Source organism: Rhinocladiella mackenziei (assembly GCF_000835555.1).
Source record: "Rhinocladiella mackenziei CBS 650.93 unplaced genomic scaffold supercont1.8, whole genome shotgun sequence".
Lineage (NCBI taxonomy): Eukaryota > Fungi > Ascomycota > Eurotiomycetes > Chaetothyriales > Herpotrichiellaceae > Rhinocladiella > Rhinocladiella mackenziei.
The window spans coordinates 1,337,545-1,365,481 of NW_013550597.1; the positions used below are offsets into that span (position 1 = coordinate 1,337,545).

General features: G+C 48.7%; 7 protein-coding genes across 7 annotated transcripts; 2 read left to right on the top strand and 5 right to left on the bottom strand.

Moving 5' to 3' along the window:
• Positions 1–757: 757 nt before the first annotated feature.
• Z518_10094 (uncharacterized protein) lies at positions 758–1,540 on the bottom strand (the record flags this gene model as incomplete). The annotated part of the gene is made up of 1 exon (XM_013412710.1): positions 758–1,540. One exon carries the CDS (start codon positions 1,538–1,540, stop codon positions 758–760), a length of 783 nt encoding a protein of 260 aa, XP_013268164.1.
• Positions 1,541–3,036: 1,496 nt separating this feature from the next.
• On the top strand, positions 3,037–5,418 carry Z518_10095 (uncharacterized protein; the record flags this gene model as incomplete). Its single annotated transcript, XM_013412711.1, has 3 exons — positions 3,037–3,519; positions 3,573–4,680; positions 4,730–5,418. The coding sequence occupies 3 exons, from the start codon at positions 3,037–3,039 to the stop codon at positions 5,416–5,418; spliced, it is 2,280 nt and encodes a 759-aa protein (XP_013268165.1).
• A 4,219-nt stretch (positions 5,419–9,637) lies between these two features.
• Positions 9,638–11,042, bottom strand: Z518_10096 (uncharacterized protein; the record flags this gene model as incomplete). The annotated part of the gene is made up of 3 exons (XM_013412712.1): positions 9,638–9,659; positions 9,704–10,321; positions 10,393–11,042. 3 exons carry the CDS (start codon positions 11,040–11,042, stop codon positions 9,638–9,640), a joined length of 1,290 nt encoding a protein of 429 aa, XP_013268166.1.
• Positions 11,043–15,332: 4,290 nt separating this feature from the next.
• Positions 15,333–17,786, top strand: Z518_10097 (uncharacterized protein; the record flags this gene model as incomplete). The annotated part of the gene is made up of 3 exons (XM_013412713.1): positions 15,333–15,824; positions 15,878–17,048; positions 17,098–17,786. The coding sequence occupies 3 exons, from the start codon at positions 15,333–15,335 to the stop codon at positions 17,784–17,786; spliced, it is 2,352 nt and encodes a 783-aa protein (XP_013268167.1).
• Positions 17,787–20,805: 3,019 nt separating this feature from the next.
• On the bottom strand, positions 20,806–21,611 carry Z518_10098 (uncharacterized protein; the record flags this gene model as incomplete). Its single annotated transcript, XM_013412714.1, has 3 exons — positions 20,806–21,095; positions 21,146–21,337; positions 21,404–21,611. The coding sequence occupies 3 exons, from the start codon at positions 21,609–21,611 to the stop codon at positions 20,806–20,808; spliced, it is 690 nt and encodes a 229-aa protein (XP_013268168.1).
• Positions 21,612–22,098: 487 nt separating this feature from the next.
• On the bottom strand, positions 22,099–22,437 carry Z518_10099 (uncharacterized protein; the record flags this gene model as incomplete). The annotated part of the gene is made up of 1 exon (XM_013412715.1): positions 22,099–22,437. One exon carries the CDS (start codon positions 22,435–22,437, stop codon positions 22,099–22,101), a length of 339 nt encoding a protein of 112 aa, XP_013268169.1.
• Positions 22,438–24,495: 2,058 nt separating this feature from the next.
• Z518_10100 (uncharacterized protein) lies at positions 24,496–25,521 on the bottom strand (the record flags this gene model as incomplete). Its single annotated transcript, XM_013412716.1, has 1 exon — positions 24,496–25,521. The coding sequence occupies one exon, from the start codon at positions 25,519–25,521 to the stop codon at positions 24,496–24,498; it is 1,026 nt and encodes a 341-aa protein (XP_013268170.1).
• Between the last annotated feature and the right edge of the window lie 2,416 nt (positions 25,522–27,937).

A 27,937-nucleotide genomic window follows, 5' to 3' on the forward strand; every position in this document is an offset into this window, starting at 1 on the left:
CAAAGTATCTGAGGGAAACACTCGACTGCATTCACGATGATCACATTGGAATGGGCTACCAATATGGTAGGTCATCCTATGGCGTTCGAATCGATCGGGTTGGAGATAACCACAATATTCACAACCTTTTTCAGGGCAGTGCCGAAGGCAGTTTAGATGATCGGATAGAAAGCGGCTGCCCCATGCCGTATTTGTGGCTTGCCGCGTACTGGCACCCGGATCATGGGCAACCTTTAACGTAATATCCGCCCCTTCGGTTATTGTCCTAAGACTCGTCAACTTCGTAAACTTCTCGGCCAATATTCTGCAATTCATCCCTCTCCGCTACCTCTTGATGCGGAAACAAGAGCACTCTGCGGAGGACGTTGTGATCTTTGGCCCCAGTCATATTGAGTAACTCATCAAAAGCTCTGATATATGTCGCAGCGTCTTTCTCATACATCCACATACGGCCTTTCAACGTTTTGAATCAGGTACATATGCTGCTTCGTAAGGTCGGACCGCATCCGCGAAAGAATCTTTATGAGACCGTCATAATATGGCTCCAGCAATCCTATATTGTCATCTTCTCTGATGAACTCAAGGTTGTCTGGGAAGTAGAACCGGACAAATTTGGCCCATGCAAGTATTCTTGGGCTTGACCATCACGTAGATGTTGTACCCCCTTTATCATGGGTTCTTCGAGCACCTCGTTGACGATAAATCTAGCTCATGCTCAGCGTTTCCGACCTGAATCGTCATGTAGACCACGTTGCATCTACCCTATTTCTGGTCCTTCGAGCAATTCATCACCACATAATTTCGCCCGTGCACGTACTTTCGGATCTGTATCGGACGGTGGACCATGTTGTATCTTGTTGCCGGCGAGAGTTGTCGATGCCTTCATACGCTTGTCTCGGCGGTTTGATGTCTTGATGTGTAAGCGTTCGAACTTCAGTTGCTCCATGAGGCTGGTTATTAAGACATCTCCCTTAGGAACACGACGTCCAGCCGCAGTGCTATAGCTAGAACCTATGTGCCCAGTAGCAACATGAGAACCAAAGCTCGTTCGATCGTGGAAGATGCTCTCAGCACCAGTATCGCATGTAGCATCTCCACAATACCAATTTGTTAAGGCTATTGTGCCATGTGCTTGAAGATGTATGTCAATGGCAAACATTGGTTCAAAAGTCGGTCCGCACTGAGGGACTTTGCAATGCCAGCGGCCATGTGAGAGGATGGCGCAGATAATGTCGCCAGAATCGAGCTTTGCATCGGGCGGCAAATTTTTGTTGTCACGGTATATATTATCTTCAAACTCTCGTATCTCGTGTATCTTGGAAGGCCCTCCCAACATATTCGATTGATATCTCTTTGATGCGGCCCATAAAGACTTTTCGTAGATGTTCTGAATTATACCGCACGTGGACCTGGACGAGGGCATGGGTTTGTGCATCTCAGTTGTATTTTCGTACGAAGCTGGCTCGTTGTGTTCATCGCCAGCTAAATCATCTGATTTTTCTTCCTTGTTCTCACGAGTTTTCACCTCTTCTATCCGCATCTCGCTCTGTTCGACAAAAGATTCGCTCCATTCCTGTCAGGGGCAGGCTCGCCAGCAGGCTGTAAAGACGTCAAAAGGATACCTATCTATCTATATAGGTGCAGGGGCGACATCGACTTCCACGCTTGGAAGTCGGATAGGGGTATCCTGCGTAACGCATGCTATAAACATGTTCTTGGCATGGGGTCTTGGCGCCCCATGACAATTCCCGCCAACATTGCTGGAATAGAAAGGACTGAGTGAATGTTGAGAACGTCGACGATGGAGTAGAAGTGGATTGGGAGAAACCTCGATACTTGATATTATGTCAGATGCCATTTTGTATACAATCATGGTGGAAGAAACATCTATGACAGCGAATCGCGAGTCTACAATCTCTACACCACAGCCAAGACCATAGGCGAGATTATAGGAGGCGATGGGGGCATACCAAGGATCATTACAACTACCTACTAGGCCCTCGGCACTTAGGAGCCATCTCAGTGTGATTCTGGCCGAGACGCCAAGGACGGCGCCTATAAAACGGCCACAATTGTTCATAGATTAGGCTAGTCTTTAACACACTTTTTCACACATCAAGCATCGACGGAATAACATTACCTAAAGCGGCGGCACCTACCGCCAAATTCGGTGGGAGATTTCCCCGCAACTAGCGTTGAACTATAGCGGCGGGAAGAGAACGTATGAGATAACTTAGCCTATCCACCGTGGTTGCCGCTTTTACTTATAGTACATCTGCATAAATGCAGAAATTCACATCACGTTTTGGTCACGTGTTTGCGCTATTGCGCAGAACGCTAACACCTGATTGGTTGGGATCCTGATGCAGAACAGCAACGCTGCATGGAGCCGAACAGAGCCCAAACATTCACGGCAGATCTCCAGGAGGTTCTGATCCAAGAATTACGTTATTGGGAATATGCAGTAACTTGGACGCCATTGAGACCCATGGTAGGGCTTCGCATGCGTAACGACAGTTTAGGACTAGTGTGGAAATTACTTGGCGTCGGCTCAATCATGTGATCCACGCCAAAATCGTGGTTGACCTTGAACTTGTCTGATTGAAAACTTTCGCTGGTTGTGGCACCCCATCTTACAAGCTCGTCAGAGATGGACTATAGGAAGGTGGGGATTTTTTTTGTTTACCCTATATTCTTTTTTCGTGTGTGTGTTTTGGGGGGGGGTCTAATTACGTGATGATGTTTGCTTGGCACCGTCATGTTAAATATTGCTGGCTTGGCGTGGTCGCCGTAAAAGTTGTTGCCGGGAAATCCCCTCCTCCTTCGGACTGCATCTGCTGGCACGTGATACCGCGATTCACTTTCGACGCGTGGGAGAAAACTCTTTCTCACTTTAAAAGCATCATCACGATCATCCACCTTTACAACCTCGTCCACTGTCCAGTTCCCCAACGTGGTTTTGTGTCTGCAATCAAAAGGAGGCTTTGATACGCTATTCACACTTGTGCGCTATAAGTCCGCTCTCGTACCGTGGCGATGAATTCGCCTACCAGATCCCCACCGCGTCCTCGCCGGCAGGCAGCAGAGAAAGCTCTCAAAAAAGTCCACAACGCCTTTGGCGCTGGCGCCAGAAGACTGAGGACCACATTTACTCATCGGACAAAAAATGTGCAGACGCGCACACGTGACCGCACGCCACCTGGGACCCTTTCAAAAGGTGATAACACTTCTACGCAGTATAAACAGACACCGACTCACAAGCGTATGGCCAGTCATTCTGGTTTGATTCAGGAAGATGTCGTTTATGCCGACGACATAGGGATACGGATTTTGGCGGAATCCCGTGGAATCACGAGAAAGAACATCCCCCATGATGTATTCCGCTCGACTTTTCTAGGTCCCTTCAACCACAAAGACGATCGACCGCAGCTCAACATCCAAGACATTAAGAAAATTGGTATCGGTGATTGGGAACAGACGTCGTTCTTTCAGCGATTACAACAAGCACTCCCTGAGAAGGTTATATTTTGTTCGAAGTGTTTTTGGAGGCCTTCTGTTAATCTGGTCAATAGGTTCTTAATGACCTCAGTTTATCCAGCTCTTTCTCGAAGACGTTACTCGGAGCCAAACGAGGTAAGGAACCGCTTTCGCAACCAGATTTCTTTTTCCATCTCGAAACGGGTACTAGTTGGGCTCATGTGGAACTTGTTTTTGAGCATACGCAAAGCTCCTTGCAAAAGGCCCCTGAAAAATTCCTGCAGTGGTTGCGAAGCGCCTGGAACATATTCTATCATCAGCCCTTCCGCCGCTATCTCTACGGGATTCTCTTCCTCCAACCGTGTGCCTTAATTACTTACGTTGATCATGGCTGTGCCGGGTACTCTGAGCCACTTGATTTTGTGAAGAATCCTCAACACACTCAATTCCTCGCGGATTTCTTGGCAGACTTCATCGCGGAACCTGAACACCGTGGACGAGATCCCCATGTTACGGCTCATCAACAAGACGGCTCGATATTCATTGAGTATGCGGGAATAAAGTGGGCTGAAGCAACCGATAGCTTACTATGTTACCGTCCCTGCGTTTTTGGGAGACATCTCAGGGTCACGCGGGTGCATCCTGCGGACTCCCCGAACGATAAGTGGGTTATGAAGGATGCCTGGGAAGAGAAGCCTGAACACCAATCGCCGCCGCCTGAAGAAGAGGTTCTCCGCATTCTTGTCGAGGCAAACGTACGAGGCCTTCCACAGCTCCATGAATCGTGCCGTTCGATCACAGAAGACAGTGACAATGTGGAGGCGTCAAGCGACAATACGGAGGTGTTGACCAGCGAGTTTCCTCCGAATTGTGAGAACGCACTCGCGGCAATCATGGATCGAACCATGAAGGTGGTCAAATCCAGCTTCGTATCTGGGCGCACTTCAAAACTCGATCCCACCGGCGTATCTCTAGGCACTACAGGCAAGGATCTCCATTTCCGAGTCAACGGGCAGAAAAAGAATTTTAATGAATGTACCGACGTACGCAGACGACGTGCCCGCCTTATCATCTCATATTGTCAACCCTTGAAAGAGGCGATGCGCAATGCCCAACCAAAAGAACTCATGCGAACAATCCGCGACGCCATGATCGTTTATTACGAGGCATACAAACGTCCTGAGCCTGGTTTTCTTCATGGCGGTAACTTGACGAACATACTGGACGATGAACAACACTAATGAATTCTTAGATATTTCAATTGAGAACATCATGGTTCCGGTGGAAGAGACTCAACTTACTGGCGGCCTTACCCACGAGACACTGCGCGGTACTCTCATTGACTGGAATCTATGCTTCACCGCCGACGGGAGAGCATCCAGCAGAAGCATTCGAAGTGGGACTCCTGCATTCATGGCGCCGAGTCTTCTTGAGGACAAGCCAGTTACTCGAAGAACTCTGGGGCATGATATGGAGTCGTTCTTTGCCGTTATGCTTTGGGTTGCATCACTCAACTATGACGATGAGATCGCCTTTCAAGATAAGCCTCTGGTGAACGTGGTTATTGAAAAAAAGCCGACCACAGATATTGCAAACGCTAAAGTGCGTTGGTTCAGGGATGCAGTGGATTTCAAGGAGTCGATAATTAATCACTTTGAACAGCCATATCGCGAAGACGACGATTTTGTCAAATGCACATGGGACCTTCGGCGCGTCTTATACAAACGGGATTACGACGAAGATGCACTCATGCCTGGTGGAAAGGGACTAAGGGATCTCGAGGATACAAATGACGATGATCCAATGAAGGAGCGCTTGTTCAAAGAATGCATGACGGTTTTCGATATGCACCTCGGCGACGAAGGGAACCAAAGTGGCAGTTACCAATTGGTCAAGATCGATGCCGAGGAAGACCCAGAAGAATGGGAAGACGAGAATTGATACGGATTCTGCAGGACCAAAACGAATGTGCCACTTGCGTTGCTAGATGAGCTACAAAGCCTTGTATTATTATGACGTCTTACATAGAAGAGCACCAATCGACTATCTATTGTATCGAGAGCTGTCTCGTGTAACAACGATACCAACGAAGGGTAAGGGTCTGTCATGAGAGGTATAAGGAGAAGGATCACGAATCGCCGCGAGTGCCTAAGGTAGGGTGCGGAATAGCAATGTACTGAAACCTGTCTGTCTATCTAGGGGTTCGAAGGCTCTTATACCCTTCGATCCTTTTATCTCTTTACCCATTTACGGCGTCCAGCTCCCTTTCTATCGTTTCCGTCTTCCTGCCACCTCCACAATGGCTACGAACGATTCGAGACGTTCGAACCTCCTGTTCGACGTGATACATCGGGGTGTTACATCTTGCTTCTATTAATATTAAAGTGCCATCGACTCAGGCGGGCACTTGGACGCCATTTCAAATATTGAGTGGTTCACGAGGAATTCTCGTTGAATATATGTTGTAGCCTGCCGGGAACGTTGCAACCTAGCAGATAACCGCACCCTTTCAATTCCAGAGCACTCAACAACAGTCAATGTACATCCACTGATTGTTTGACAATGTCATGGCACAACCTGGAAGCCCCTCGAATGGTCTTGGTAGGCCCACTGTGGCTGTCGATAGCCTCGTGTGCCTGCCGATAGCCTTGTGTGCCTGCATGGTAGCCTTGCGCCATGACTGTACCGCTGACTATAAGTATCTAGGATAGCTTTGCACTGCTTTCATGTTCTTTGTCTCTCGTCTTGTACTTCATAGTGCATTGGATAGTAATATCATTGTCAGATCTTCACCATATACGTCTTTGCCCTGACAGACAATGACACATGGTGTCTCCACCAGAGGAGTTCCGAGCCGAAGAGCAGATGAACGGGACATTTTAGCGCCTTTAAGGACCCGTTAGCTACGACATAGTCGGAACCCCCTCCAGATGGGCCATAGACTGGATCCGATCAGACTGTGGAGGCGTTGAACGGTTGAACAAGTAGCCAGTGCCTCTTTATTGGGAAATGGGGTTATCACTTATGTAATAAAATCCAGTAACCTGGCAGGACCAGTTGCCAGATAGACAGATGTCAAACTTCTCTGTCGGACAGGGGGGTATAGGCTCCACCATTGAAACGCTGGTGAGAGGTTACCATAGACAACGATGTTGATGGTTGTTACTCTACGACGACGAGGTGTTCGCATGTCTATGAAGAAACTCTCAGCAACTCAACAAGTAGATAGAGAACAGAGCACTCCTTCACCTCAAGTTGCACGAGAAGTTTGACATTCTCTTATTGAAAGAGTGTTCTGATCGAATTCGGTCAGAGAGTGGCATTGAGCCTGTCTATACACCTATCTAACGAGTGTACGTCATCATTGCTGCCTGTCAATGGTGATACAGTCTGATGAGCGAGTGTTGCAAAATTACCCGGTTAGTCGTGAACGATAGGCTACCACCTGTTCAACAACAGAGCATTCAATACACATTCTCTTGGTACACTCAGTTTGACAGGAGGATATGCTGAGGTCGCAAGATACGCCATACGCTGCCGAAGGAACGAGACCACTTTCCACGTCCCACCCGACCACACAGTCCACGGATTGGATCCGATGGCGATGGTCTTTCATCGGATCTAATCTACGAACCATGTCGAGTGTGATCAATAGAGCTTCTCTAGGTGGTCCATAGACTGGATCCGATGCGTGGATCATGTCGATATCAACTTCTATTGAGTAGGGTTGGGCCCGGCACATGGTCCACAGACTGGATCCGATGGCGGTGCGGCCAGTGGAGTGCCCACGACATCACGTGATAATACCAAGCCATGGGCTTACGTGATTGGCTCGACAGCAGCCGAACTTGGTACGAGCAAGAACCCCCTCTCTTCCTTTTAATCTAATGCACCCGTCGTGCGTCACACTCTACCACCTGTATCCTTCTCTGCCGCATCAGGTACCCCTCGATTCTCTGCCGGCTCCTTCAAATTCTGCCTCGGTGCCTATTTGAGACCTGTTGCACAATGTCTCGTATTGAGGGCCCTGTCTTCCTGCAAGAGATCCTCCTATCTAGGTTCTCTATATACTTGTTCAATGAGTCGTCGAAATAGGCGCATGCAGGCCCGAGAAGGCACCAGCAGGCTGAAGGCCCACTTTACACAATCATACTGTCATGGTATAACGAGGCAGTCCTCGATAGTCTTTCCGAATTCGTCGAACGGCCTCGGCGGCATTGGCCCACTGTGGCTGTCGATAGCCTCGTGTGCCTGTGTGGAAGCCTTGTGGCATGACTATGCCACTGTCTACAAGTATCTAGAATGACCTCACACTGCTTCCATATCTCCTGTCTCTCGTCTTGTACTTTATAGTGCACTGGATAATAATATCATTGTCGGATATCCACCCTTGTTCCATAATAACCTCCCACCCTGACACATACAGTTGCGTGTCCTGGAGCCTGACAGGGACCCTATCTGGCCCTCTATAGAGGCTTAGCAAACGTGGGTCCATGCTACTGTATCGTTCCGATTGCATAGGAACACGGCGGCTGGCTAATCCTTAACTCAACAGAGCTTCTTGTCAACCTCCGTGGACGATTGTTCACTGTGGTATGGGACCAAAAATGGACTATGATCATGCTATAAATATCAGGTTTGGGAAGGGGGAGCCATTATGGAAGCCATCTCCTTTCTGTATCAACTTGGACCAAGTTGAGAAAGGCAGTTGGCCGTCACACAAACTTTCATGAGGTAATGAAGGTCAAATCCCAACTGTTTTCCTGTTGCACCCTTCTACTGTCCAGCGTATAATTGACAAGCAGACACTTCACACTTTACCCTCCTCATACTGTAGCTGAAAACGCAAGTCGGTTGAGAACGCAGTCTGATCCTTTGAAGCCTGGTTTCTGATTGGCTAGGAATACTGAGGATTTTGATGATCCTTTCTGTAGAAGGCTGACCTATTGTAATAATGTCATTAATTGGGTAAATATGTGTGATTAGATGGCCACGTGGGGTCAACATTCGGAGAATAAAGTATTGGCCAATTGGTCCGTTGCTGAGGTTTCACTTTGCTTTTGTCCACCTCTTGTAGCGCTTGAAATCTCGAGATTGCAAAGACGAATAGGCCACAGATAATGAGGTCGGACAATCCAACCCCTGCTGTAATGCTAGCAGGCTTCGCCTCTTCGCAAACCTAGGAGTCAGCTAGAAATAACGGTTCATCCCAAACCATGTCGCAAAACCATATCCACGTAGGAATACTTATGAGTTCTTCGGTACCATCATTGCAAAATGACAGTTTGCTGAGTGTTAAATAAGTTACACTGTTATGCAGCAGGAGACCAGACCAGATCTCATCCTAAGCATGTCGCCCGAATGTCGCGTTGTTGGACAGCACAATGTTTGCCTCTAAGGGATTGTGCGATGACCATGCTCTGTAATCTAGAGCTTGTAGATCCCATGGACATCGTTAAAATTGTCTCTGCTAAGGTCACTGTCCTCCACACATCGAGGACGTGTTCTTCTTTAGCGCTGTTCATCTTCATGGTCATTAGGGTGACGAAACAACTGGGCGCTTTCAAGTCCGTTGTTGTTATGTTCCGATCCAGTCTTGTTTTGATATCCTTTCTGGTGTGCTGATTGACTCTGCCCTGCAGTCCACTGCCGTAATTACTGGCCGAACCAACGTACAAATATCGGTCACTGGGACCGGGTATCGAGAGGCTACTATCCTAGCGTACACTCAAGCATTCGTTGAATTGACTGGAGATAAAATTTCGAGTTCGTCATAGGTAGGAGGTCGTAAGCCACCGAGGATCTTCTTCACACCTTCTGGGATCCCCTCTCTAAATTAGGGGCAACCCAGACTCTAGATGGCCTTCCCAAATTTCGAACAATCGCGTGGTAAAAAGCGTTTCTCGCGACCAAGATGGCAATTCCTGGGGGCCTTCCTCCACTACTTAACTACTGGGCCGCGTTCATAAGTAGACTGCGGTCAGGAAACAATTCGATTACCTAGTGTAATCACAGATATCAAAGGATCCCACCAGCTTCTAAGAGATCGCAGTTTGTAGCGCCTACTGACCCTTGACAGATTGCAGTTTGTAGCACGAGTAGTACTACAGGACGTCGTGTCGTGGGCATGCATATATACGCCGCAGCCCTGTGACGGGCGCTATATTGTGCTTTCCAGATTACTGTGGATTTGGAAATTCCACCAAGGTGACACACCGTACCATACGATGCTCTCTGTGCAAGGTCCGAATACGCTGTAGAACTCTGCACAATTGCTCGTGGAATTACAAGTGCATAACAACCCTCTTCGAAACTGCCGACCCTTTGCCCCAGAACGCCGGTATTGTCTATGTCTTTGATATTTTGAACCCACCAGGAACTAGAAACTGGAATATGCTGGTGGGATCGTATTTCTTGGCTACTGTTTTGAATGAAGTCGACGTTGGCATTTCCATAGCTGCCGAGAGGGCTCTGGCTTGAATCCGCATAATTGACATATTGCCATTGCACAGCGCCTGCCCTTGACTTTGCAAAAGACTGTATGTTTGCCGTCCAGTTCTGCATTTTCCCGTGCACCAGTTGATCGTATGTCGCATTTTGGTACGCAGCCGTACCAAGCCACAGGATGGAGTTGGTGTTGACAGAATCTAAGCCTAGGACATTGCCGCCCTTTTTGACACTAATATCGGCAAAATAGGCTGGGAGAGGCTGGACAACGCATTGAGTGGAAAAGCTGCCGCTGCCAAGAGAGGCCTTAAAATCCTCGACGATTTGGTCATGGCTCTGCCAGATGTGTTTGACTATCTCGACGTCGTTGTTGGTGGTCAGAGTGAACCGGACGATCCTTCGCCCAAGGTCAGCCCGGTCCACAACGACAGACACTCAGAAGAACGAGTTGGAGCTCGTCACACATACCGTGCCCCGCCTGGGTTTTGATAGGCTACAGTGACCTCTTCCAAACTCCTAGTCTTCCTGTCCGTTTGGATTGCCGGCACTTGCAGAGCCTCTGAAAATGCTGACGCATTCACAGTCCCTTCGGTGTCGATAATCACACTTGCAATGATGGTGTCCGAGGGCACGAGACTATTATATGTCGACAAAAGGAGGTATGCATCCTGTGGATTCTTGTAATTATTTTCGTTGAAATTCACCAGCGCAGTGGCAAGTTGATTTGATGCCGTTTGGTTGTGTACCGCCATGCCTCCCCAGAGTGGCACAGCCGGCAAGGTTTCAACGTCGAAGCGGGTGACGATTCCGAAGCTGGAGCCGGAGCCACCTTTGAGTGCTTTCCACAGATCCGGGTTGCTTGACTTGTTCGTGTTCACAACCTTGCCGGAGGCCAGAACAATCTCATAGTTGACCACGGTGTCGATCGCAAGTCCCGCGCGTCCGGCATAGTAAGAGTTACCACCGCCGGTCAAAAAGCCGGCAACCCCGACGTCGCCATCTCGACCGCCCATAGAGACGACATTATGGGGCGCTAGATCGGCGTATACATCTCTCCACCTGGGTCCTAACTGAATCGAAGCGATGGTGGTTTGGGGATCATAAGTGACGTTTGTCATGAGGCCTAGATCGACCGTCACTCCATCATGTATATCATTTGCTCCAGAGCTCTGCATATGCCCACCACTCCGGATGGCGAACTTGGACCTCGAATCGACAAGGGCTTTGACGACATGAGAGACCTCCCCAATATTGCGTGGCTGGACAATACATTGGGGTCCCAGGGCAGTGTTGGTCTGTCATATCTGGGACGAGAGGAGGAAGGAAAGGAGCAATGGAATACCGCAATGGCAAAGGTTGACTGAAGTAGTCGTTGTTATGGTCTCTCTGTGTCTTGTTCTTCTGAGAGTTGTGTGGAGTAGCAAGAGTGGAAGAAGTAGACGAGTGCTTTTGTGGCTAGTCCCAACTAGGCCTAGCGTTCCACGTGATATGGTCGCCCAATAAGCGGGTAATGTTATTCTGTACACCACATTTTGTTATTCTGTACACCGCTTTTGATTGGTCCGGATTTTTATTTTTCCGGTTATCTGCGCAGTTCGAAGATACGTGATGTCACAACACCTAAGTCTGCCTATATAGAATGCAGAAATGATGGTTAACGATGGTATCCTCTGCACGGTCGATACCTCGTGCTGACTAAGGTAACAAACCAGCGCCCATAGGCTTGGGAGGACCGCTCATAAGCCGGAGGGGGAAACCGCCCATGAACCGGGGGGAAACCGCCCATAAGCCGGGGGGCAACTGCCCCGCTTATGGGCGGTTCCCACCCAAGCCTATGGGCGCTGGTTTGTTACCTTAGTCAGCACGAGGTATCGACCGTGCAGGGGATCTCTACACAAATCCGGCTGTGTAGGCCACAATAATTTACAAAGTATACAGAGAAGCTCAAAATGCACGGTACTTATCTACCAAGGAAAAGGGAATCAAATGTGTTTATTGCTTCGCAACCACCTATAACGGGGAGAGTTTAACGCGTCACCCCTCCACAGCTACGCCACTTACTAGTGTTTTCTCGCCATCGCCGGGCCAACGGCAACAAGCTCTGTTAGCGCGGTGTACAGAATAACAGGATGAGAGCGTTAAGTGTACAGAATAAGGCGAGAGAGAGGTGGTGGTGTACAGAATAAGGAGAGTTGAGGCATGGTGTACAGAATAAGCAGGTTTTCCGGTGTACAGAATAACAAAAGTTGGTGTACAGAATAATACCCCCCCCAATAAGCTGCCTCCCGTTGAGTGCATGCCGTGTCCCCGGGATAGAGCAATAGTGCTCCAAGCCCAGCACTGGAGAGAGCATTGCACTATGAGAGGCCCGAGTCAGAACACTGCATCATGTCAAGCTCGCAAACGGGCATTTCGAGGCAGGGGTGAGGCCAGGGGGGAAGCAAAGTTCGGTAGTCAATACATGTGTGACCATGGGTAAACGGTCTCAGCCAAGTGATCGAAGAATGTATAGAACTTGAAGTCAGCTTCGAAGTCGCATTAACGTCCACTGCAGCCAATTGTGTGTAAGGGGCCAGAAGGGCCGCCACAGTAGTGGCACCTTGCAGGTTTGACAGCATTGTCGGTATTACAGGGCAAATGTAACTCGCCTAATTCTGGTTTCCAGTAGTTGTATAGTATATAAGGTAAGTTAATCTTCGAGACGACGGAAGGAAGTCGACTGAGGAGGGTGGGGGCCTGACATGGGAAGGGACCAGGGAGAGCGATCTTGGCATCGAGGGAAGAAGCAGCGGCACTGACCGCCAAATTCGGCGGGAAATTTCCCTGCAACCTGCGTTGAACTGTATTGAATACTCTGTTCTCTATCCACTTGTTGCATTCCTGACGTCCCTTTTATAGATGTGTGAATATCTCCCTGTCGCGCAGAGCAACCACCAGGAATACTGTTGTCTATGGAAACCATTTACCAGTGCTTCAGTGGTGGGGCCTATTATGATAACTCCCTTGTTCGACAGGAGTACTAGGCAGAACACCAATGTCGGATCTTTGGTATCAAGTTCCACAGATAAAATAGCCGTAACGTAATCTGAATTTGTTGTTGTACGAATGTCTTGCACAAATCTATCCAACAGCACTAATTGTAGCTTGGGGACGATGTCTTCTATAACGGCGTTCTTGGGCGTCGAACTGCTGCCTACTAATGCCTACCACTGCCCACTGCTGTCTACTGCTGCCTAATATCTATGGCTCCATGAACAAGTATATATAGATACCAGTCAGCGGACATCAATGTAACAATCAAGAGCTATTCACTCTTCCTTTCTTTGTTCGACATTGGGGTTTTCGCTCAGGAAGACCGTTTTTGTTGAATAAACGATAACCTATCGTTCATGGCAAACCTACTCACTTTGTAACATTCACCTCCTGGCGTGTAACACCATTGATAGGCAACAGCGCCAACATACACCTCGTAGATAGATATATAGATGGGCTCTATCCCACACTCATTTGGGGAGCCCAGAGCACTCAATACATCTCGAGTTGCACCCAGTTCGACAGTTTTCGACGACCTCGCACCCAAACCCCCAGAGAGATTGTGCGCAATATCGTTCACGAGAAGTTGCTGCTCATCATCGACCTGGGAAGTACTCGCTAACCTTATCTGCACCAGCCTCCTCGATGAAGAAAATGACACATTGGTATCTCTACCAGAAGAGGATCTTCGAGCCGAAGAACAGATGAACGGGACATTTTTGCGCCTCTAAGGTCTTGTTCGCTACGACATTGTCTGGTAAGGCTGGGGAGGCTATGCTAAGGTAGCATCCGGCCACATGATCCTCAGATTGGATCCGATGGCGGTGGTATTTCATAGGATCCGATCCATGGACCATCTAGATATCGAAGGATTGGCTGATGTGAGGGAGAATCCGGTGTTGCCTAATCGGGATGGTCCCGTTCGGCCACATGGTCCATGGATCGGATCCCATGAAATACCACCGCCATCGGATCCAATCCGTGGACCATCTAGATATCGAGGCCGGCAGGTAAACCTCGTCGATCTGTCATATGTCAACACGAAAACTTGGAAAATGTTGGACAGGTCTGTAATTGGTGGCACGCCAAAAGTTTATATATATTCAGAGTTCAGCTGACTAGTCTGAATTCAGCCTTTATGTCACATCGGACGAGATGTAGATTTCTACTAACGCCTCTAGCTTATAATAGACGACATTCGTTTCGGGGGGCATAAATAATTAAAACAGCTAGTTACCCCTAGCAGATAGCGCTGCTAGCTCATATATTCTCTTCTGTCAAACTGGGTGCAACTCGCGATGTGTTGAATGCTCTGTTCTCTATCTACTTGACGGGGTGCTGAGGCTTCTTTTATAGATATACGAATACTACGTCGTTACGCAGAGCAACCATCAGTAACGTCGTCGTCTATGGAGACCTCTCAGCAGTGTTTCAGCGGTGGGCCCTATACACAATAGCCCTTTGTTCATGCCGCTACAACAACCGAGAGAAAATGTCACGTGTCACTACGGGGCCATCAACACCCCCCATATAGTTTAGCCCAAATGCTAATTTCGACGTTTTTTCAGCTGGACCAGAACATCCTGGAGTCAAATCCACTCTCTCAAAGGTTATTCGGGCTGTCCATGGAGCAGATCTGAGGGTGGGCTCTAGTATAAACTTTTCGATCTACTGGGTGAATGTTGACCAGTATCCAGTGCCCTATTGGAGGGTCTAGCGAGCAAATCTACTCTCTGGGTCGTAAATCCTATGAGGCGGTGTCCTACGAGGCTACAACACCGGCCACAGCACAGGTAATAATGCTGACGGACACTGTTCAGATCGCTATACAGACGGGCTCAATTCTCTGGTCGGATCCGGCCAGAGCACCCTTTCGATTCTAGAGCACTTAACAATGTATACCCACTGATTGTTTGACGTACCTTGAGGGTACTCGCTGGATGTCGCTGATAAAGGAAGTGCCTATTGAGGCAACGGCAACAAGAAGAACACTTTACAACACCAGGAAAGTCTACGCATTTGCAGATGGATTGATACGAAGCACTCAAATCGCGACTTGATGTGAGTGCTTCGACTTTAATGTTTTGGTGCGTCGATTTGTGTGCGCTTTACATGGGATTTTAGGTACCTTTATATTATTGGTTACCTCTTTCCAGTACGAAGGTTCTGTTAGGAGTTGTTTCCCCCCGCTGCATCTGCAGGCACCTGAAACCGTGACTCACCTAGGATGCGCGGGGAAAAATCTCACTGTAATAGCATCATCATGATTATCCGTCCTTGCAACCTCGTCTACTTGCAAACTAGTTCTCAACGTGGCTTTTTATCTTCTATCTGAAAGCTTTAACACACCATAAGTCCACTCTTGCATCGTGGCGATGAATCCACCCGCCGGCCCCTCGTCGCGTCCTCGTCGAAAGGCGATAGAGAAAGCTCTCAAAAAGGTTCACAATATCTACCGTCGCGGAACTAAAACATCGAGAGCCATATCCACCAAGCGGGCAAAGAAAACACGAAAGCGCGCACAAGATCGCACGCCGTCTCGATCCCTTTCTCACGTTGACAATGATGACAGTTCTGTGCAGTACATACTAACACCGAATCACAAGCATATGCTCTACTACTCTGGTATGATTCAGAAAGATAATGTCATCCATGTCGACGAAATAGATCTAGAGACTTTGGTCAACGCTCGTGGAATCACAAGAAAGAACATCCCTTATGATATATTCCGCTCGACCTTTCTAGGCCCCTTCAAACACAAAGACGAACGACCGCGACTCAAAATCAAAGCCATTAAGAATGTTGGTATCGGTGATTGGGAACAGACTTCGTTCTTTCAGCGGTTGCAAAAAGCACTTCCAAAAAAGGTTATGTTTTTAATCGGGGCGATTTTGAGGTCTTCTACTAACCTAGTCAATAGGCTCTTAATGACCTCATTTTATCCAGCCCTTTCTCGAAGACGTTATCCGGAACTAAACAGGGCAAGAAGCCGCATTCGCAACCAGATTTCTTTTTCCATCTCGGAACGAATACAGATTGGGCTCATGTGGAACTTATTTTCAAGCATACGCGAAGCTCCTTGCAAAAGGCCCCTGAAAAATTCCTGCAGTGGTTGCGAAGTGCCTGGAACATATTCTATCATCAGCCCTTTCGTCGCCACATTTACGGAATTCTTTTCTTACAGCCGTACGCCTTAATCACCTATGTTGATCATGGCTGTGCCGGGTACTCTGAGCCACTTGATTTTGTGAAAAATCCTCAACACACTCAGTTCCTCACGGATTTTCTGGCGGATTTTATCGCAGAACCCGAACACCGTGGACGAGATCCCCATGTTACGGCTCATGGAAAAGACGGCTCGATATTCATCGAGCATGCGGGAATAAAGTGGGCTGAGGTATTCGATGGATTATTATGCTACCGCCCCCGTGTGTTTAAGAGGAATCTCAGGGTTTCGCGAGTACATCCTATCGACTTCCCGGAAGATAAATGGGTTATGAAGAATACCTGGGAAGAGATACTCGAAAACCCATCGCCGCCAGCTGAAGAGGAGGTTCTTCGAATTCTTGTCGAAGCAAACGTAAGAGGCCTTCCACAGCTTCACGAGTCTTGTCGTTCAACTATAAAACACATTCACAATATAGAGCCGTTAAGTGATAACGTGAAGACGTCAAGTGACAAAACGAAGATATCAAGCGACAATATAAAAGTATCCAGCGACAACATGGAGGTATTAACAAGCAAGTTCCCTCCGAATTGTGAAAACGCACTCGCAGCAATAACTAATCGAATTATGATGGTGGTCGAATCCGGCTTCGTATCTAAACGAACTTCAAAATCCAATCTCTCCGGCGTATCTTCAGGCATTACCGATAAGGAATTCGTTTTCCCGGACAGAGAGCGTAAGAAGTTTTCTAATGAATGCATCGACGTCCGCAGACGACGTGCGCGTCTTATCATCTCATATTGTCAACCCTTGAAAGAGGCGATGCGCAATGCCCAACCAAAAGAACTCATGCGAACAATCCGCGACGCCATGATCGTTTATTACGAGGCCTACAAACGTCCTGAGCCTGGTTTTCTTCATGGCGGTAACTTGACGAACATACTGGGCGATGAACAACACTAATGAATTCTTAGATATTTCAATTGAGAACATCATGGTTCCGGTGGAAGAGACTCAGCTTACTGGCGGCCTTACCCACGAGACACTGCGCGGTACTCTCATTGACTGGAATCTATGCTTCACCGCCGACGGGAGAGCATCCAGCAGAAGCATTCGAAGTGGGACTCCTGCATTCATGGCGCCGAGTCTTCTTCGGGACAAGCCAGTTACTCGAAGAACTCTGGGGCATGATATGGAGTCGTTCTTTGCCGTTATGCTTTGGGTTGCATCACTCAACTATGACGATGAGATCGCCTTTCAAGATAAGCCTCTGGTGAACGTGGTTATTGAAAAAAAGCCGACCACAGATATTGCAAACGCTAAATTGCTTTGGTTTCAGGTTGCAGCGGAGTTCGAGGAGTCGATAATTAATCACTTTGAACAGCCATATCGCGAAGATGACGACTTTGTCGAATGCACATGGGACCTTCGGCACGTCTTATACAAAGGGGATTACGACGAAGATGATTTCAGGCGTGGTAGAAAGGGGCGAAGGGATCTCGAGGATACGAATGACGATGATCCAATGAAGGAGCGCTTGTTCAAAGAATGCATGACGGTTTTCGATATGCACCTCGGCGACGAAGGGAACCAAAGTGGCAGTTACCAGTTGGACAAGATCGATACTAGGGGAGACTTAGAAGAATCGGAAGACGAGATTTAATCAGCGTTCGAAGTTGTCAATATATGTCGAACAAGGGAGTTATCATACACAGGCTCGACCATTGAAACATTGCTTGTTGACATTATCCAGACTGTACTCATGCCTGTGCTGTAGCCTGCGGCTGCCTAGACGAGTAACTGTGTATTTAAAGTCGTTCATTATCCTTAGATAATCAGATAGGCAAGTCTCCATAGCCCAATGCACATGCACTTCTGCATCCACTCTCTCAACATTGCTAATAGGTTTTGTTGAACAATGGATAGCTGTTGGACAATAGCATTGAACAAATGCTAGCCAATCATTTACAACAGACTAGGACATTTTGCAACACTCGCTCAATAGGCTGTATCGCCATTGACAGGCAGCAATGGTGACGTACGCTCGTTAGATAGATATATAAATGGGCTCTATCCTACACTCATGAGGAGAGCCAGAGCACTCTTTCAATTCACGAAGTTCAACAGGTTATCACCCCTATGCAGGATTTAGGGGGTGGAAATAGGAGAAGAAAAGGGGTCAAACCAACGTGTATATACCAGCAACCTGGCAGGACCGATTGTGAGGTAGACAGAGCATTTGTTGGATGACGAGAGGTCTCCATGGGCAACGACGTTACAGATGGTTGCTCTGTGCAACAGTGTAGCATTCGTGTGTCTATAAAAAGAGCCTCAACACCTCGATAGGTAGATAGGGAACAGAGCGCTCCTTCATCTCAAGTTGCATAGAAAGTATGACAGCATTCAATATATTTCAAGTTGTTCCCCAGTTCGACACTAACTTTGCATGGGCCTGTCCCCTACGTTCAACACCAAGTTCCTACACAACAAAACATTACTTCTACTTCGTACGAAGCTAGGAAGATTTGGGCCATTCAAGCTACTTAGAATGACCAAAATCTAAGTACTAACGCTGCAGCAAAGCTCTAGGACGTACGACGTGAGACCCTTCCGCGACCGGCTCACTGGCTGACGTGCATGACGCGACATCCCAGCTATTCGCGTAAGCTCACCAAGCCTTCCTCACGTAACAATGCCAAAAAAATATGTCGCGCGATTTTGTCAACACCACTCTCATACGGCGAAAACAAAGAAAAAGTACCAAATGGCCCCCCTCCTATAGTCCATCTCTGACGAACTGATAAATGGGGCGCCACAACCAGTGAAAGCTTCAATCAGACAAGTATCAACTGAAGGAAAGTGTGAATCAGTGACCTCCAACAGTATCACTTAGTATGACATCAACAATCACTGGCTGGAGCATTACATTTACCCATGTAGGGCACCTAGACTCAATGGAGCTAGGCCGGACAACCCTCTTGCCTTACCTATGATCGAACACTAGTAAGGTCCCTCAATTCTATCGGTTCGACTAAAACCGAGTGTGCCCACTCGGTTTCGTCCTTGATAGGTCAACCACGATCTGGTGTCAATTTTGAAGCAGTTTTTGGCATTATAAAATATAAACTTGATTTTCTTTTTTTTTAATTTTTAATTTTGGAATCGCCTGGTTAGGGCTTGGCGTTGTGTGGCGACGCCAAGAGCAACGTGCTGGCCAATCACGTAAGACTATGTCTTGGCGGTGTCACGTGGGCACGTGGCTACTCCCCTTGACGCACCATCATCGGATCCAATCCGTGGACCATGTGGCCGGGGGGGAACCCTACTCGATAGAAGTCGATGTCGAGATGGACCGCGTATCGGATCCAGTCTGTGGACCACCCACACAGACACTCGAGATGGTTCGTAACCGAGCGTGAACGGACGAGCCCCGACGTCGAGATGATCCATGAATTGGATCCGATGGAGGGGGTCTTTCATCGGATCCAGTCTGTGGACCACCCACACAGGCTCTACTAATCGCACTCGAGATGGTTCGTAACCGAGCGTGGACGGACAAGCCGCGATATCGAGATGATTCATGGATTGGATCCCATTATCTTTGGGAAAAGGGGGGGCTATCCAAATATCCAAATGAGATCTGTCGAACAAGGTCTCATTGAACGGCCGAATAGTAGCAAGTGTCCCCTTTGTTGAAAAGGAGGTTACCACCCCTATGCAGGCTTTAGGGGTAGAAATAGGAGAAGAAAAGGGGTCAACTCAACGTGTATATATACCAGTAACCCGGCAGGACCGGTTGGGTGGTAGACAGAGCATTCAATACATCTCAGGTTGTCCCCCAGTTTGACAAGATCCTGTTGAACAAACGATAACCTATTGTTCATGGCAAACCTACTCGTTTTGTAACATTCACCTCCTGGCGTGCAACACCATTAACAGGCAACAACGCCAGCATACACCTCGTAGATAGATATATAGATGGGCTCTATCCCACACTCATTTGAAGAGCCCAGAGCATTCAATACATCCTAAGTTGCACCCAGTTTGACAGATCCAAATCAAATCAAATCAAATTGATCCTTTTCGACCCTGAAAATGACCCTACAGCTTTTGGAAGCTGGGACGGTCTTTCGGGACCATGGCCAAATCAGGATCCCTCGTGCCCCTACTACCTGTTTCCTCTACCATGCGCAAGCTGCTGTTCATTTCCCGATATCGTATTCTGGTAAATGTTGGCGCCTGATCTCTGACACATGTGAGCAATCACGCCAGTAACTCCAGTGGCTATTCGTTGTAACAACGATACCAACGAAGGGTAAGGATTTATTACGAGGGGTTGTAGGGAGAGGGATCATAAATCGTTACGAGTACACAAGGTAGGGTGTGGAATAGTAATGTACTGAAACCTGTCTATCTAGTGGTTCGAAGGCTCTTCTTGTACCTTTCGATCCTTCCGCTCTTTGCCTATTTTCGGCGTCCAGCCCCCTTCCTGCGACTTCTGCGATGGCTGGGAATTCGTTCCCGTTCCCGTCCCTCTCCCTTTTCTCAAAAACCATTTATAAAGAGGTTTAGTGTACGAAGGCCCAAAGTCATTTTGGATTGATTTGTGGCGCTGTGACCAAGACTGACACAGAAGTTCCATGTCCAGTGTCTACATCTTGTCCCCTCTGACGATGTCTGACTTATTCATTTCCTTGCCAGAGAGCCGAATTTTCCTCGCAAAACCGTTTCATCACCGTCGACTGAAAGGTGATCTCTCGAGAATTCAAGTGGAATGCGAATATGTTTGCTTCCAATAACTTATCCCCGGTGTCGGCACCTACTAGCTTATAGAAGGCGTTCGACGAGATGGAACCCTTCTTTAAAAGCTCACGTATAATCACCGCTCCCTCCTTGTGATAACGATGTGCAGGGAGAACTTGAGCGGACATGAGTTGTCCATTAACGTCGTAAAATATCATCTGGCGTATAGCTAAAGGGCAGTCAGAAATCAATCCTGTTTTCTGTATGCTGTACACGTACCCTCAAATGCGCCGTTTCTCTCAAGTTTGTCTGCGATAAACTTGAGGTGTATCATGCGGCCACCAACGAGGTGATAAATTTGCGCTGCCCGCTCCTTATCGATGTTCCGGAGTTTGAGGTACTGTAGAGCTTCTTCTTTACTCACATCACCAATTTCGATGATTTCCCCTCTTCTCGACCATGAACTTCTCTCTATAACACTTGATTAGCATATAAATAATAAAAAAAGGGTGTAGACATCCAACATGATTAACTTACCCATCATGCGACGTGGTACCCGGCCTTTACTTGACACAAACACAACGGCAGCTGTTCCTTTATCGGCAGCATTCTTCGCATAGTCTTGAAATCGGTCAAGAAGCCTCGGCAGACTCTGGGCGAGTCGGTTCGCATTGTCGACTATCAAGACCGGTACTTTCCCATGCTCCTGCTTGTACTTGATGGCAAGACGGGAAAAAACCCGCATTACTTCTATAAAAGATGCCGCTACGAATCAATCAGCCTTAAGCAATGCTCATTGGAAGGAACCGCAGTAGTTACGTTCGCTGGGATCGATCAACGGATCTGGGTCCCACCCCAAAGACATTTGTATCGTCCTGATCACATCGGCTTCTAAGTCGCATTCAAGCGGGATATCGACATATACGACGCCCTTAGGCTCGTCTATGCCATTCACAGCGAACTCGATTAGGCTTGTCTTTCCGGTTCCGTGCTCTCCGATAATAAGGGGGTAAAGACGATCTCCCTCCGTTGGTGTGACGATATCTTTTATTTCCTCCATAAGGCCCTTGCGTGGGATAGTGTATTTAATCACCTCCTGAAATGCCGGTCCCTTTTTGAGCTTATCATAGATTGCAGATTCGCGTGTAGATTCGTGCGCACGTCTCCGAAATTCCTGGTACCAATCTCCCCAGATTGACTGGGTGGCATATATAGTGAGACCCTTCAGGTAATCAGTATGTCTTAACATATGCAAGGGCGCCTTTACATACAAGACCAACGGTAGCCAAGCCGCCAGCCAAAACACCTGTCCAGACTTTGCTCCAGACATTGCCCCAAGCAGTAGGGGAGAACCAGTTCTTCCGCCTATGCTCGGGTCCAGAAGATTGAGAGCCCTCAGGAGATCCAGCAGATTTTGGAGAGGGGGTAGAGGTCGAGTCTGAGTATGATCTGGAGTTGAGAGTCTGCAACGTAGGGTATTCAAGTTTGAGGACGGTCCGAGGTAAAATATCGCGCCGTCGAGGTGGCCGACGAGCCTCAAATGCTGCATTAACCACGAACTTGGATGCCATGGTTGCAATGATGATGCGTGGTGAAGTGACTGCCGAGCGAATGGGATGCTAAACCGTACCTCCGTAGAGTTCCCCCGGGCACATGGTCCCACGGATTGGGATCCCCGCCGCTTTTGACATCTATAAGAACCCTCTTCCCATCCCATCCCCATCCTTCTTCTCTTCCAACCTGTTTTCTTTTCTCTCACCTCCGTCGCCCTGATGCACCCGTCCTGCGTCTCACATGAGCACCGCCTGAATCCCCCCTGTCGCATTAGGCCCCCACCTCCCTCTCGATTCTCCACCGGCTCCTTCTAAAATCTGCCTCGCCTCTCCCAGAGCAACCCCGATCGCTCTCCCAATTCCCGATCCTCACGGCCTCCACACCCTCGATGCAACCCGCTTCGGGCCCCCCTTCATGTCTCCAGTTCCTCCATGGCACATTCGGCTTTACCGGCCATGCACTGTGCAGGCTCAGCTGACCCCTTCATCATCTACGCCCCGACCAGCGTCCTGAGGATGTCGGCGTCGGTGCGTCTTCTGTTGACCGCTTTGCGAAGATAAATTCGCGTGATGAGCTCTGGCGATTGTTCCAGACTCGCGAAATGCCCGGAGAGATGGCCGTCAAAATCGAATATCGTCAGTTGCCCGTAGATGACACTCAGCTCTCCCTGCTGCACCGTCTGCACCTTGAACCTGGTGGAGGACGGCGCGGAAGACGGCGCAGAACGGCTGACGCAGCGAGCTGAGTGCCTCACCTGTTTGCGTCCGATCGCGAAAATGCCGCACGAGTTGATCGGCAGTGAGTCTGCATTGCTGTCTGCGTTCCGCCTCGAATTTGCAACGTTGAGGTGGGACTGCGCTCTCCATTTTGGCCCCCAGCGGCTCGGGGGGAAAGGGTTGTCATCCGGCGACAGGAGCCACGTTGGCATGTTACAAGTGGATTCTCAGCTGCTGTCTCCCTCGTTTTGAGCCGAATGCAGTACGGTGCCCCTCGAAACAGGGCTTGACGACGACGGTGCGTAAGGGGAAAGTGGAAAGTGCGATTCGCAAGACACCCGGACGAACGCAGACGTCGGTTCTCCATTCCAGATGGGGGGCAGACGGGCGTGTGCGCTTGAGAGGTTAGCCAAAGAATCACTGAAGGCAGCTATTTCGAGGCCATCGGGGATGTTCCCATCGTCCTTGAACTTTTCAGGGCCTTGGGAACGAGCCAGCGCCTCATGCCATCCCCTCATTCTCGAGGCAGGTATTGCCGTGGTCAATGCCACCCTCAAGATAACTGAAGCCATTGTCTCTCATGACGTTTCGGCTGCATGACCTGCTCCACTTCGTCGCCGTGATAATCTTCTCCCCGCCTCACGGGCCGGAAACACCAGCAGAGAAGTTTTTGGCAGGCCAGGGTTTAAACTCGGCAGTTGAAAAATTGAACTGTGCCTTGTGAGACGAGGGAAAAAGCACGGAGGCCGATGGGGCAGTGCTGATTGTCTATATGAATGACACCAGTTCCTTCGTTATTCTCGACCGTCAGATCCATTCTCCTGCTTTACATCTCTCGGAACAGTGCACTCTAATCATGACGACTTTCATTGCGTATCAACCTCGGGAAAATGCACCCTTCTTCAGAAGTCAGACGTTCAGCAAATCTCCCACAGTCGGGCATGGGCATTCCAGGTGGGTGTCGAGCAGACAAATTTCAAAATCTCCTCAACAGGCGACGCCTGTAAGCAATGCGGATTTTGTCGATTTGACTGCCTCCCACCCGGACGCCGCTCGAGAGTACCTGGTAGCGCGAGAAATCTTGGAGCGGCATAGACTCCTTTGCCTACAGCTGGGGACACCGATATTCTCGGGCCGGCGATCTATCCGCTCAGTTTTGATTCCTAGCACGAAAATATAGAAGTGAAAGTTAAAAAGGGATCCATGCTTAGCTTCAGCTCCTCGCTCTTTCTGTGATATCGTTACAAAGCAGCCATAATCCCTAGGAAAGCGATAGCACTTCAGTTGCCGTACTCCTTTTATTAGCCACGGCCAGTCCTGCAATGTGTCGGTTGATCTTGCCATGGCTTGTGCCACCTTCTAGTGAGCGGATTCCCAGACACCGTCTGCCCATTCCGCAAGATCGGCCGGGGAAAAGAAGATGTCACGTTCTGGTGGGATAGGGGTTCGGAGAAGAAGTTTCTGAAATTCGAGAACCAGAGGCGCTCCAGCAACATCATATGCTGAGGTAGTGCCTGGTTGAATGGTGACCGTTGGCTGACCGAAGGTACTTGCCTGAGCAGTAGAACCTAGGTGTGGAGTGGGATTTTGTATGACCATAAGCTCTTGCACTTTTGTCGGAACTGAACCGGTGGAAGCTGCCTGTGCTCTCGTAGTTGGCCTAGATGCAGAAGCCGGAGCAAGACACCACTTTTCGACCAGTAGCATCTTTTCTTGTTGCCGTATTGAGATGAGAAGAACAATCTCCGCATGACTTGTAGGATCGCTAAGCCACCATCTTGCGTCATGTCTTAGATGGTTAAGCGACTCGGAGAGTCCAGACTCCAAAACAATCGTTGGAAAATCAGTTTTCTGGTCCCGAGTGGCGGGCTTGTATGCTGTATCGCCTTCCTTAGAAGAGTGGGGCCGAGAGTATCTTCCCGCGCCAACAGCAGGAAAGTGGTTTCGCTTTATACCCATTTGGATAAGTTCGAATTTGATATTTTCGCCTAGGTTGCGGTGCACCATTTCGTGTTCCACCGAGGGCATCAATTTGATAATCAACAGATTGTCGTACGTGTAACAGCTCATTCGAGCATGCCTGCCGATGCTCTCACGCTTAGCGTCAATCTCAGCGAGGTCATCTTTTTTGACATCCCGGAAAACAAGGAACTGCTGATTCGTGCGGCCGGCCATCAACGCAGTAGACAGTGACTTGACACAGCCGCGTAGACCTCGAAACGATTTGTACTGATGAATGTGAGTACGTTCTAACCCTTGCAAGGGCGACATCTCTGGTGAAATCTGATCTGGCGTGGTCTCTTTCGATTCAGCTACGCTGGGGGATGACCTTGATATGAGTGCGTATGTACGTGGCATATCGCTGGATTCGCAGGTTGTAGCCATGTTGAAGTCCGAAGGGCGAGAGCAGGCCGGAAGCAGCGATGTAGAAGGAGCAGAAAAATCTCGAGGTAGAGAAGTCGTTGATGGAGCATCGAGGAGAGATGGTGAACACTCAAGTAGTCGATGGAGAGTGTAAGGCTTGGCACCCAAAGTTCGGAGTCCGAGGCCGAGCCTGATGAAGTATGAATGAGTGATCAATATGAAGGATGGAGAGTGCTGGTTGAGCAGCAGATATTGCATACATCAAAGGCGGCAGCTTTGCTTGGCAAGATGTTAAACTGGTGAACTTTGATCGCTGCTAAGCGCTGTGATTGGCTGTAATATTCACAACCTCTCGGAGCACTCATAGGCACTTACTGGTGCCTAGCAGGTAAGTTACGACAGAGTCAGAGACTGTCTTGACATTAAGACACCGGCCACCCGGTGGCAAGTAGTTTTGTGAACCTGCAGCTCAATAGATTGTTCGCTATTCACAACGACATACCGGTGAGAGAACTTTTAACGGATCTACATCAAACCAGAGCGGGAAGTGGTGCATCGACGAAGGATCCAGATTTAGCCCCGGTCCCAAAAAGCTGCAGGTTCGTTTTCAGGGTCAAAACAATTTTCCTCTTCACCGGCATTTTTCTACCTCAACACATCGACTGGGCTGGTACACTTGGCAAAGGGGCTGATCTTCGAAATAAAAGCTGATAGGTAACGTCGATGTGATCTCCACACTCGTCGCGAATCTTCATTAGGCAAAGGGTCTCCGAGCAAGTGCAGCAGCTAGTTTTCTTTCCTCTGGAACCGAACGCATCATCGCCCGTATGAATTGGAGGAAATGTTTTTTTGCATTTACCTATCTGATATTTCGAGAGAGATTCGTTAGTATTTAGAGGTCCCAATCCCTTACGTCTGTTATAGGTTTGTCGGCTGGGTGAACCTATGCACGGCTAAGAGGAGCTTACTGAGCTTCGATAGCAAGGTAGCTTACTTGGACATCCCCGTTCCTCTTCATTTACAGCAACTATCTAAAGCTCTTTACATGAGCATCTGGACCGCTGTGGACTGTTCTGTTGCTATCATAGCGCTTCAGTTATCAAACGAATTTGGAATTGAAATTATACCCATGGCAAGCGAGGAACAGGCTGACTAGTTGTTATTTGGGACAGAGGAGGGAGTCTCACAAGACTTAAAAACGAGCTCGAATCTGAAGCTGGGGTCCCAGACAGAGATGATGAATTTACGGGGCTAAGCCACGTCCATTCAGCATAATGCCTGCTTTGACAGCTCGGGACTGAATCGAGAGGGTGGACCGAGGCGGACACACCAATGGTGTTGCGACTGAACGGTGGAATGTTTTCTGGGGGTTGATAGAGATGAAACACAGCCTGATTCTTCAACTACCGGGTTCACAATCTCGGCACGCCGGTGTGATGCTGCCTGCATCTTCCATCAGGGTACGAGACTGTCGCGGCAGTTCTATGGAGTAGACGGATCACGCCGAAACGCCGTAACGGCGTGATAGACAAAAGATTCACCCCCCCCCCCCCCCTTTTCCCTCACTAGCTGAGGAGATGGTGGATTCGACAACGGGAGGCGGCCGTATAGTGTGCCGTTCGATTCCTTCGTGGTTCGGGGTGGTGAGCGTCCCTACACGTCAGCACATGGGTGACAGATAGAGTCAAAGTCGGTGGACAAAAAATGGCTGCTATGGAGGGCCGCAACCATTCGAGTCGAGATCGTGGCAAAGGAAGAGTCGGTGGTTGGAGGGTCGGTGGCAGATGGAGGCTGGCAAAAGGAAGGGTTTTTGGTTTGGGGTTTTGTGAAAAGGGGGGTTGTTGAAAGTATAGGGTACCATCTACATCGTGTAGGGCAAGGGTAGGAGGGCCCAGAGAGCCGAGAATGGAGAGAAAGGAGGATGAAGGAGAGAAGTCGGACGCTGGTAAGGATAGGAGGAGAAGTATGTCAAGATGTATCCAACGGTAATCGCGACCTTCATTGGAGTTCTTGAGTGCATGGAATGTGCTGTAGCTGACGCAGCTCGGTCTTTGCTGGATGTGCGGACGCGTCAAACTTCTCTTCATTGAAAGAATGCACTGATTTTTCTCAGTCAGAGGGTGGCATTGAGCCTATCTATATATCTATCTAACGAGTGTACGTCATCATTGTTGCCTGGCAATGGTGATACAGCCTGGTGAGCGAATGTTGCAAAATAACTTGGTTAGTCGTGAACGACAGGCCATCAATTGTTCAACATGTCCATATCGAGGATATCGACATCTATCGAGTAGGGTGCCCTCCGGCCACATGATCCACGGATTGGATCCGATGGAATCCATGAACCATGTCGAGTGTGATCAATAGAGATTCTCTGGGTGGTCCACAGACTGGATCCGATCCGTGGATAATGTCGATATCGAGAATATCGACATCT